Source organism: Aquarana catesbeiana, linkage group LG13, assembly GCF_042186555.1.
Source record: "Aquarana catesbeiana isolate 2022-GZ linkage group LG13, ASM4218655v1, whole genome shotgun sequence".
NCBI classification, from domain to species: Eukaryota; Metazoa; Chordata; class Amphibia; order Anura; family Ranidae; genus Aquarana; species Aquarana catesbeiana.
Genome location: NC_133336.1, coordinates 34,249,612 through 34,262,387, shown reverse-complemented (window position 1 = coordinate 34,262,387; position 12,776 = coordinate 34,249,612). Strand labels below are relative to the sequence as shown.

Below are 12,776 nucleotides of genomic sequence, written 5' to 3'. Positions count from 1 at the left end.
TCTTTCAAAATTTAATTTTGCGTTCATCTACGACACGCCATTATATTTTTCATATCTGTTCATTATGCGACAGGTACCTCTTTTAATTGCATTGGTAGTTTTTTATCTTTAAGAGCTAAAAAATACAGATTGGTTTTAGTTGAACTCCAGGCAAAGGGCTAAATACACAGATGATAAACACACATTGGAGTTAGTCTACCTGCCAGAGGATTTGTATTGCTGTCCATCCAGTTCCATGCTTTACACAGCTCTGTCACACAGAACAGCCATGTCTGGCAGGACAGGAGACCTGCTTTTTCTCTACTGCAGTTCACTAAAACAAACCTATAAGTCTTGTCCACCCAGGAGCCTGGGACTGAGCAGTGAAAGGAGAAGTAGCAGACTCATAAGCTCATCTCTCTGTTCTTTTTTCCTATCAGCAGATCTTTTGTTATCAGCAACACAAATCATTGGCTCCTTGTGCTGCTGCTTCTATTTGCAGACTGAGCTCTACAGTACATGGGGTTGCAAGAGTTTGATATCAAGTCAAACTGAGATACACTATTCACATATAGTCGTAATTGACTTCAGAGCTGCATTCATTTGTGTCTTTCGTTCGTCTTTTCCTTAACGGACTCTTAAGAAGGTTGTATTCAGGAAGGTTATTGGAGGTTATTTTTAGATCTTTTTGTGTTGCTAATTGGCCCATAGTCTTTGGAGGTAATTAATACCCACTGGGATCTTGCATTGTTAAGTTAAAGATGTAGTTATGCATGGAACACACCAGTGTGTTACATCAGTATTTACCACCTGGCATGGTTCAGAATTTGGTTCAGAATTTGTGTATATCTGTTAAATGTGGTAATCGTTGCGGATGGGCAAATCTGTAATGGAATCAGGCTGTCGGTGGGATGGGGATGTCAAAGTAGTAGAAGGCTATCTTTGTCTGTTTTGCATTCAAAGGTGAATAAAAGTAAAACTGACCAATTAATGCAGGCATCATAAATTGCTAGCCATAATAATCCACAATGATTTTGAAACAAATGATGGCGCCCTCTAAAAATGTTTTTTAAATCATTATATGTGCAGTGAAAATTGTGTAGCTGCCCCTTTCAAAAAGGTGAATGATCCACCATTATTGCATAACGTAAAAGTCCATTTGTGACATATCCCAACACCAGCCTTGTGCTTCTATTTAGTCATGTCTTCCACATCCATCACCACGTGTGCTCAGGAAATAGATGGCAACTTGCCAGAGGTGTTTGGCCCCTTAATTACAGGAGGTCAAAAATCACAAATGGAAATTGGTAATAGAAACTCAGTCCATTCCTCGGTAGCACCTTGCCATTCCAAAGATCCCTCATGTCAGATTATTGTGTACAAGTAAACTCCACAGGAGACCTAAAGAAGTAGCTCCTAGTGTAGTAGATTTTTATTAATCATTTAAAATTGTCAAAACAAGTTTGCACTCACATGTAACAGTAATAATCCACAAATTTGTCCTTTAGGAACTCCTTAAATGTATTATGTAGAAATCGGGCACTAGACCCCCCTCTACGTCCCAACATGTCCATTCCACACTCTCCCAGATTGGATGAACAATCGCTGAGAATTGTATTGTGCGATGCAAGATGGAGGTTTACCAGTCCTCCAATTTGCATGCCCCATTCAAGAGCCCCTGCCTGGGGTGTGCACTTGAGGGATATTTTAAAGTGCCTTTCTCAACCTCTTTACCATGAAGGAAACCTTGACATTATTTTAGGGGTCTTCAGGAACCCCTGAAAATATTTTTGCAGCTCGGGAAACGCTAGCAAGACGATCGGTTGTAAACATAACCAGCATCTGAATGTCTCCCGATCAATGCTCTCAGCCAATGACATAGAGCCCTGATCGGAGTGTTCTGGTGGGGCCCCCTCCCTGTCAGAACACAACAGCTCAGCGGGGGAGTTCGCTGTACTAACCTCGCATGGTTAGTACAGCGACTCCAACTTAAGCTGACAGTTTTTTTGTTTTTGTTCAACCCCGTGAAAAAACGAATGGTGTGTTCCCGGGTTAAGGATGGGGGTATTCCGGAATACCAATGTATGGGGCATTTTTCTACTGACCTGCAACATACGAAGCAGCAAGATAAGAACATTACACTTTTTCTTGTCTGTGTTTTCCGGCTATTACTATTTCCTATTTTATTTTATGATTCCTGAAAATTATTTCTTTATGTCTACAATACGGTGACCAGATGTTTCCGGGGACAGTCCCCAGACTGAGGACACTGTCCCCAGATTTGTCCCCAAATTGCAGGGCCGAACCTGGGCAGGTGCTGAGGCAGAGGGAGGGGGGGTCCGAGGTGCCACACACTTGGGGGGTGTCAGGCCGGCGTCGCCAGCTGAAACATCTTTAATTTGAATCGCCGGGTGCCTGCCGTCACACAAGTTCCGCCTACTAGTTTGGCTCTTTTGATAGAGGACAGCACACTTGTCTGCTGCTGGGACGTGTGCTGTCTATCATAGGTAGAAGCCGACCCAGGAGGCGGGACTTGTGTGACGGCGGGCACCCAGCGACTCAAATTAAAGCTGTTACAGCAGGCGACGCCAGCCTGCCTGACGCCGGCTTTTCTCTCGGATCCCCTGCACAGGTGAGGCTGCATACACGGGCACTGGTGACACCTACCCTGACCTACCTGACACCTACACTGACCTTTGAATCAACTCGGTCTTGCCTGTAGTGTGCAAGTGCGTGCATCCCAATCGTGACCACTCAGACAGCCCTGCAGGCATCAGAATAGCAGCCATTTACACACAGCGAGCGGAGATCTCCGAGTGCACGGCTGCAGTGTCATTCCTGCCTCCTGAATTCGGCAGTGGCTATGATGGAGGTCACACTGGTCCAGTGCCGGGACCGCGGGATGTGTGACGTCCAATGGGCTTATAGATGCCGCCAGACTTTGTATGTCGCTCGGATCGATCCGCGCTCTTTGTAAATGGCCGCTTGGGCTCGGGGCTAATAATTATGATATGAATGCCCTAGACCTGGGGATTTTTAGGGGGCCCACTCGTAGTTATAGCCCCCCCTCCCGACGCCGCTGGGCACAGGTGAGGCTGCATACATGGACACTGGTGAGGCTTCATACATGGGCACTTCTGAGCCCTGAATTCTTTATGTAGCGCACTTCTGAGCCCTGCATTCTTTATGTAGCGCACTTCTGAGCCCTGCATTCTTTATGTAGCGCACTCCTGAGCCCTGAATTCTTTATGTAGCGCACTCCTGAGCCCTGAATTCTTTATGTAGCGCACTCCTGAGACCTGTTTTTTTCTCTATATTCTCTTCATAACATTTGGTAGTCTTATCTTAAAAAATTCTAAGACGTATCTTTTTTTTTTTTTTTATCTCCAGAACGAAATGTGAGAAATAACGTATATATCATTCAATCATACCACATACACCGCATATATCATTTGAGGAAAATATGCTTATAAAAGAGTTTACCATTTGCCAATAAAAAAAATGTCCCTGGATTTCATTTTAAAAATCTGGTCACCTTAGTCTACAACCTATTATGTTGCTAGCATTTCTTGAGCTGCAGATATAAAAAATATTTTCAGGGGTTTTCCAAGACCCCTTAAATTTCAAGCGATCCTCAAAACCCCTAAAATTAATTCCATGGGGTTCGCCAAGACCCCTAAAAATGATTTTAATGTTTCCTTCATGGCTAAAAGGTTAAGAAAGGCACTTTAAAACATCCCTCAGGTGTGCACCCCAGGGGCTTTTGAATGGGGCATGCAAATTGGAGGACAGGTAAACCTCCATCTTGCATCCCACAATGCAATTCTCAGCGATTGTTCATCCAATACGGAGAGTGGGGAATAGACATGTGGGAAATGGCCCAAGGGTTTCACAGAACCATGGTAGAAAAAGACTGGCCTATTGTAAGCATTGGCACATTGTGGTGCTTTTTTTTATAGAACCCTTTTGTTTGACTTTCTTTGATGCATGATTGCCTGAATATATAGCTGTATCTGAATTTTAGCTTACTCAAACAGTGTTACATTTTCTGGCAAAGTGCTTTGCTGGCAGTTAAATAGTAACCTGGACTGTTCAGCTAATGTTAGAAGAATGTGGTATGACTGCATAAAATTTGGCCGAGAGAGTGACCTGTAGGCTGCAGGGGTTGCCGAGTCACCAAGGGTAGATTAACCTTTTACTTTGTGCTTTGCAGTCTGGTCATGCACAGAATTATTCTTTTAATATTTATTTATTACAGGTACTTATAGTGCTGTCAATTCACACTGGGCTTTACGCATATATTGCACATTCAAATCAGTCCCTGCCCTCAAGGAGCTTACAATCTCAGGTCCCTAACTCTCACATTCATAAACCTACTAGGGCCAAATTAGACAAGAGCCAATTAACCTACCAGCATGTCTTTGGAGTGTGGGAGGAAACCCACGCAGGCACACAGGGAACATGCAAACTCCATGCAGGCAGTGCCGTGGTTGAGATTTGAACTGACAACCCTAGTGATAGGAAGGTTAGGTGGGGGAGCTTGTACAACAACAAAAAAATGGAGGCACAATCCCCAAAAGGTTAATAGTGGAAATAGCAAGGTGTCCTCGAATCTTCCATTGTGGGAGACACGGCTATATAAGGGATTTTTACATGCCAAACAAAAATAATATACAAAGGAAAAAAAGAATATATTTTAAAAACTAGAAAATGTATTATACACAGTTTAAAATCTGGAAATACAATCTAAACACATATGAAAAATGTTTGTTTTTTTAACCAACAGAATAAAAATTGATAGTAGGATCAACGCGTTTCCCCCAAATCGGGCTTCTTCAGAATCCACTTTAATATTCACAATGTATCAACCGATAAATAATACAAACAATGCATTATTATTACATAATATTCATAGGGATTATTACATTCCATATAGTAAACCAGAATAGAATAAGAAAATACAATACATTATATTAACACAAGATAAACCTCCGCAAGAGGGCTTGTGATGCTGGGAGGAAGTGCTAACCACTTAGCCACTGTGCTGCCCAATATTTTTATAGAATTTTTCTTAGGATAGGCAGAACAATACATATTGGTACAGTGGGTACACAAACAGATGGCACAATTTAGTAGAAAAAGTCTGAAAAGATAACCTAATGAGTGGGATTGAGAGTAGTAGATGGAAATTAAGGGAGAGAGAAGATGGGTGAAATCATTCTTGGTGATTATTCTGGAGCTTGAGGTTCTTGTATGGATTTACATTCTGAAGGGAGGAAGGGTATCTGAGTAAAGATAAAGCCAAAATTGTGGGGGAAGGGTATCTGAGTAAAGATAAGGCCAAAATTGAGGGCTAATAAGGCAACAGGCAGAGACACCTATCTGTAATCTATCGAACTGAAGAATGGTATATAACGAAGGATAAAGCGGAGATACTTATCGGTAGTCTAATAAAGGTGGGAAACGATTCATAGGAAGACAAGACACAAGATTTTGCAAAAGCATTTGACACAGTTCCCCATAAACGTTTACTGTACAAAATAAGGTCCGTTGGCATGGACCATAGGGTGAGTACATGGATTGAAACCTGGCTACAAGGGCGAGTTCAGAGGGTGGTGATAAATGGGGGGGGGGTACTCGGAATGGTCAGGGGTGGGTAGTGGGTTTCCCCAGGGTTCTGTGCTGGGACCAATCCTATTTAATGTATTCATAAATGGGGGTAAACAGTTCAATCTCTGTATTTACGGACGATACTAAGATAAGCAGGGCAATAACTTCTCTGCAGGATGTGGAAACCTTGCAAGAAAATCTGAACAAATTAATGGGGTGGGCAACTACATGGCAAATGAGGATCAATGTAGAAAAATGTAAAATAATGCATTTGGGTGGCAAAAATATGAATGCAATCTATACACTGGGGGGGAGAACTTCTGGGGGAATCTAGGATGGAAAAGGACCTGGGGGTCCTATTAGATGATAGGCTCAGCAATGGCATGCAATGCCAAGTTAGTGCTAACAAAGCAAACAGAATATTGGCATGCATTAAAAAAGAGATTATCTTCAGAGATAAAATGATAATTCTCCCACTCTACAAGACTCTGGTCCGGCCGCACCTAGAGTTTGCTGTCCAGTTCTGGGCACCAGTCCTCAGGAAGGATGTGCTGGAAATGGAGCGAGTACAAAGAAGGGCAACAAAGCTAATAAAGGGTCTGGAGGATCTTAGTTATGAGGAAAGGTTGCGAGCACTGAACTTATTCTCTCTGGAGAAGAGACGCTTGAGAGGGGATATGATTTCATTATACAAATACCATACTGGTGACCCCACAATAGGGATAAAACATTTTTGCTGAAGGGAGTTTAACAAGACATGTGGCCACTCATTAAGATTAGAAGAAAAGAGGTTTAACCATAAACTACGTAGAGGGTTCTTTACTGTAAGAGATGTGGAATTCCCTTCCACAGGGGGTGGTCTCAGCGGGGGGCATCAATAGTTTCAAAAAACTATTAGATAAGCAACTGAACGACCACAACATACAGGGATATACAATGTAATACTGACATATAATCACACACATAGGTTGGACTTGATGGACTTGTGTCTTTTTTCAACCTCACCTACTATGTAACTATGTAAGAGAGGGGGAAAAAATATAGCCCCCCCCCCCCTCCCAGGTTCAAACGTGAAAATAAAAAGTGTGAGGAATCTGCAGAAAAAGGGAGATGGATGAGGAGATGTGAGGAAAAGACCGAAGAGGATAAAAGGGAAAGAGGATAGGTGGATAGTGTGGAAGTAGTGACATCAAATAATGGTCATGGTATAGGATAACAAATGGCAAGAAGAACAAGATGGAGAAAAATTGTGAGTAAATCCAGCACAGTGGAAAGTTTGTTAGATCATACAGGTCACTGGAAATGTATTACTTTGATGTTTAGTAGAAAGTGTGGTCTTCACTGGTATCAGAACAGCTACTTGCTATATCACGGAGTCTTCAGTGGAAGCAAATGATAACCCTACTTACATGGATGCCCACAGAGAACTGTTGTAAGTCTTTTGATCCAGCCTGCTGAAACAAGGTCACATGACGGAAAGGTTACTCTGTCTGACCAACCAGCTTTACTAATGCTTCAGTAGTTTTCTTAAAGTACATCTAAAGCCTAAACCTTTTGTTTGAGTTTTGGCTATGGTATTAAAACCCACATCAAGTTTGTTTTTTGGGTCTCTTCCTGTCCTAGATATACAGCAGGAAGTGATAGAAAACTCTTCGAATGGAGATACAACCTTCTTTAAAACTGGCCATACACAGTTAGATTTTCATTCAAACATTCATATAGAAATAAAAAATAATAAATAAAAAGCTTTGTCACAAAACCATTTCTTGCCATCACTGGGGATGATTTACTAAAACTGGAGAGTGCAAAATCTGGTGCAGCTCTGCATAGAAGATTAGCTTTCAGTTTTTTTTGTCAAAGCTTAATTGAACAAGTTGAAGTTAGAAGCCGATTGGCTAACATGCACAGCTACACCAGATTTTGTACTCTCCAGTTTTAGTTAATAAACCCTAGTGAGTCAACTAATTTTGTCACCCTCAGTGGCGGACCGTCCATTTGGGGTGCCAGATCACCGTCCCCTCTATCCACGGCCTCCACCCACATGCTCTATCTAAGGCAGCTATTTTGCAGGACACCGCCACCTCCTATTCATGCGTCTGGCCCCTTCCAGGACGCCGGTCGCGTGAATTACAGCGGCGGAGGTGTTTTGTTTTTTTTTTAAGCACCTGATTAAAGTCAGAGGCTCTAATAGACTTCAAAATAGGGTGGGCTTGTGGCGCAAAGCATTGCGCCAGGAGCCCACCCAGGTGTTACAACAGCGAATGAATATTCGCTATTGAAACACTGATCCTTAATCCGGACAATCAGAAGCAGGTCTGAGACCCGTTTTCTGATTGACCGAAAAGAGAAGAGTCCCAATTGGCTGCCGAGGAGAAGGGAGGAAACGGAAGCCGCCGTGATGCCTGTGGAGAGCAGGGGAAGGGAAAACCGCCGCTGCAGAGCAAAGGAAGCCGCTGGTGAAGCCTGTGAGAAGTGCTGCCCACCATAGATGGGGTAAGTGCATCGGACCCACCCAACTGACAGACCAACCGGGGGGGTGGGGGTGGTACTGTTTGCCACCCTCCCCTCCAAAAATTACCACCGGCTGCCACTGGTCACCCTTTAAATTTCATCCAGACCTGCTATTTAAATGGGATCCTAAACGTGGGTGTCATTACAACATGTACAATTTTATTTCTGAACAAAAACCACACAGAATGGTGTTCAAGAAAAAAAATTCCATCCTGCTCCTCTGAATTTTCTCGTCACTTCGGTTGAAAACGACCATCCATTAGAATACCAATTTTTCGTTCTGAGAACAAACATTTTCAAACAAAATTCTATTGGTGTGTGGGCATCTTTAGACAGCTGTCAAGAGAACAAGTGTCCTCATTTGCTGGATTGTGGATTTTCCCAGTTGTGAATCCAAATGTGATCTAGAAAATGATACTTGGACTTTCTAGCCAAGGCAGGCAGTTTTTATTGTAAGGCATTTTAATACACAAAGTCTTTTGAGTCATACCTTTTTTAAATGGAGTAAAAATAAGTCTTTGTTACTAACGGCAACTAATCTGAAGCCTTTTACTTGTTTTGACCTGCACTGTCAAAGTGACTGTCGGATTGAAAGGCTTTGAAACACATTAAACAATCCTTTGCAACACTTAGTAATTATACACTTCTTCATTGCACATAATGTTCTTTTCAAATACAGATCTGAAGTTACTTCTGTTCCAAAGCCAAAATTACGACCAAGAGCTCCCTCTGCTTCTCGTAAGGATAATGGGAAAAAGGTGGACAGCCTACAACAAGGTATAGTCACAATTTATTATTTTTTTACAAATTTAATATTTTACTATTCAAAACTTGCAAATAATTTATAATTTACTCCCAAGTAAGGCTCGGTTCACACTGATGCGACATAGGATCCGACTTGTGAGACCCCAAATCAGATGACATGTGCAATTCAATGTTTCCCTATGAGAGCTGTCTTAACTGATACTACACAAGTCTGTCCGACTTTAGAAAAGGTTCCAAGACCACTTTGGCCCGACTTTGATAGGACTTCAACGCTACAGAGTGTAAAAAGTCGTATCAAAGTTGGACTCCAAAGTTGCATTGAAAGTCACATGGACGAGTGTGAACTGAACCTAGCATGAAGAGGAAGTGAACTCTGGAAGCTGTGCCCGAAAAAAATGGCAGGCAGAGGGCTGCCATAAAGCCCCGACTGGTGGAGGGCTGCAGTGATGGTTGACTTTATACAACTTTCTCCCATCTCCCGACTGCATCTCTGGAGCTCAGCCACAGTGATCTTTGGGTTCTTCCTTACCTCTCTCACCAAGGCTCTTCTCCCCCGATAGCTCAGTTTGGCCGGACAGCCAGCTCTAGGAAGGGTTCTGGTCGTCCCAAACGTCTTCCATTTAAGGATTATGGAGGCCACTGTGCTCTTAGAAACCTTAAGTGCAGCAGAAATTTTTTGTAACCTTGGCCAGATCTGTGCCTTGCCACAATTCTGTCTCTGAGCTCTTCAGGCAGTTCCTTTGACCTCATGATTCTCATTTGCTCTGACATGCACTGTGAGCTGTAAGGTCTTATATAGACAGGTGTGTAGCTTTCCTAATCAAGTCCAATCAGTATAATCAAACACAGCTGGACTCAAATGAAGGTGTAGAACCATCTCAAGGATGATCAGAAGAAATGGACAGCACCTGAGTTAAATATAGTGTCACAGCAAAGGGTCTGAATACTTAGGGCCATGTGATATTTCAATTTTTCTTTTTTAATAAATCTGCAAAAAATGTCAACAATTCTGTGTTTTTCTGTCAATATGGGGTGCTGTGTGTACATTAATGAGGAAAAAATGATTTTAGCAAATGGCTGCAATATAACAAAGAGTAAAAAATGTCAGGGGGTCTGAATACTTTCCGTCCCCACTGTATAAGTGCCTGTCATTGCCCATCAGTGCCGCCTCATCAGCGCACATCGGTGAATGAGAAAAATTACCTGTTTGCAAAATTTTATTACAAACTATAAAAAAGATTTTTTTTTTTTTCAAAATTTTTGGTCTTTTTTTTGTTTAGAAAAAAAAACCACAGTAACTAAATACCACTAAAACAAAGCTCTAATTTGTGTGAAAAAAATGATAAAAATGTTGTTTAGGGACAGTGTAGCATGAACGCGCAATTGTCTTTCAAAAAGTGTCTGCGCTGAAAGCTGAAAATTGGCCTGGGCAGGAAGGGGGCGAAAGTGCCCGGTAAGCAAGTGGTTAAAAAAAAATTATTTTTTTCCCCCTATTGGAAGCAGGCAAGAGTCACCTAATCTGACAGCTGAAATGTGGTTGCTGTTGGTAGTAAAGGCCATGTATTCCTTTATTTCATGATTATAGCCTGCAGAGTTGTAAAGGTCACTCCTTTTACACATTGCTTCCTAAAGAGCCGTATATTTCTCTCTGACACAGAGAATAAAGCCCGGGATTACTTGGCATTCATCCCTCAGAAATGTTGCTGTGTTTATTTTTCTGTTGTGTATGAGATAAAGGTTCGGACCGGGTGCTACAACAGAAAACCAGTTCTGTCAGATTCCTAATAATCCTTTGCTAGTTTTCATATTTTTCATCTGCTGTTTATTGAATCTCTAGAATCTCTAGGCCAGACAAAAAAAAACCTTTTTTTTTTTTTTTTTTTTTATTCAGCCTTCTTTCATATATTACATCAGAATTCCAGGAAAAGTTCAAAACTACCAGTGGGTCTCCCATCAAGCTGCAAGGGTTAAAGGATAGATTCACCTTTAAAAAAAAAAAAAAAAATGCTAATTTTTTTTTGCAGGTAAAAAAATGTGTATTTATTTTTTCTAAGGCGCCTGCAGAGCATTGCACCCGTGAGTAGCAGATCATGGGTGAAATGTCCAGCTTATGCAGACTCTTAAGCCTCGTACACACGATTGGATTTTCGTCTGGGAATTGTGTGATGACAGACTGTTGGCCTAAAACCTGACTGTTAGTACGCTCCATCAGACAATTGTTGGCCAACTTTACATGGCAGGCTAGTGAATTTTCGGTGGACAACGGTCTGTTGTCAGATGTTCCTATCATGTGTAATCAAGTCCGTCACACAAAAGTCCAAAGTACAAACATGCAGGGCTCAGAATCAATTCTCACCAAAGACGACATTAGCACAAGGTGCCCAAAGGGTGGTGCCCAAGAGCTGAAATTCCTCGTAGTGTGTCACTACGTTCGTGTTTGTTGGCCGACAATCGTGTACCGTTTGTATGCAAGACAAATTCCTGGCACATGCCCTTCGGACAAAAGTCTGACGCTTTGTTGGCCAACAATCTGATCGCATGTACGAGGCTTTAGCCTAGCTGTCTGCCCGTACCTCATACGGGCTGACAGTTACCCGAGAGCAGGAAGATCAATGGACTACGGGTGCTCGTCTGTGCCCTCGCACAGGATAGAAAACTACAAGCAATGGCTGACTGTTCTTGTAGTCATTTATTCACAGGTAACTGTCAATGAATGATGCAGCCGTGTGGGCGGAGCCCCGAACAGCCGCACTGTTTTCAAATGGTGACAGCGGGTTTGGGGAGGAGATGCCCCAACCATTGAGGGTGGGTAGTTGGGGGAAAGATGCAGTTGCTGGAACATCTTACATGTTCCACCCTAAAAACAGGTGGAGCGTGTAGCATGTTCCAAAAGTGTATAAAATATGAGGGGGGTTTTGGTGGGACTTTATATGAGGCATATGGTAATGTGCCTCCATCCCTGATTCAATTGAACAGAAAAGGAGTTTGGGACTTTAAATGAGGCTATTGACTTGTTGAGGTTGGATAGTATGTAGACAAATTTAATAGGCATAAATAGATATAGGAATACATAACAATGGTACAAAACATGTGTAAAGATAAATATATATATATATGTGTGTGTGTGTGTGTGTGTGTGTATATATATATATATATATATATTATATTACACATATACACAACATCATAGATGTATACATGTCAGCTTGACAGCACGTGACAAAATAGAGAAAATGGGTTAGTAAAATTATGTGAATTCATGTCGTCTGAAAGGCATATCACAATATTAAGGGTACAATATGTATGTAGACATAATGAATTAGATATAGTATATCTAAATTATTTCCTATTTAGGGCATATGACTGCATCTTAATTTTCCAACGTGTTTCGTGTGTGAACACTTCCTCAGGGGCGGATGCTCAAGAATATCTACAAAAAACAAAGTATAATTAATCTAATAGGGCACTAAACATAGCATTAAAGGACAGACATTGGCAATCTTGAGTACTTGCGTATAATGGAGCACGATGGTAAATAATAAATGTGGGGCCAGGACCAGAAAGTTTCTGTCCCGGGAGCTGAGGTAGTCTACAGCGCATACACAGAAGTAGGGGAGGATCAAAAGGCTTTTGTACACAATGCGCAGGATTAAACCCTTAAGTTCCACAGCGAGTATAACCAGCATCAATGGCGGCCCGTCCATAAGGAACGCATTGATTCTGCCCCCCTAGTATAATCAGAAAAGTCAGTGCTACTACCCATATACCACATAGATAGCAGAGCTCCCAGGTGCTCGATCCACAGTCGCTGGCTGAGTAGAGTAATGTAGAAAAAAATGATCCACACTCCGGTTGTAGCTCTTAAAATTTCTTAATTTTATTGAATAGCCACAGTGAAAAAACGCAGATTA

At 41.9% G+C, this 12,776-nt stretch overlaps 1 protein-coding gene across 1 annotated transcript in view; it reads left to right on the top strand.

Annotated features, from left to right (window-relative positions):
* TOGARAM1 (TOG array regulator of axonemal microtubules 1) overlaps positions 1-12,776 on the top strand; it is an 89,811-nt gene that overhangs the window by 34,076 nt on the left and 42,959 nt on the right. Inside the window, exon 6 of the mRNA XM_073610115.1 lies at positions 8,780-8,877. Within this exon, the coding sequence (XP_073466216.1) occupies positions 8,780-8,877 (98 nt within the window). The remainder of the gene's footprint in view (positions 1-8,779; positions 8,878-12,776) is intronic.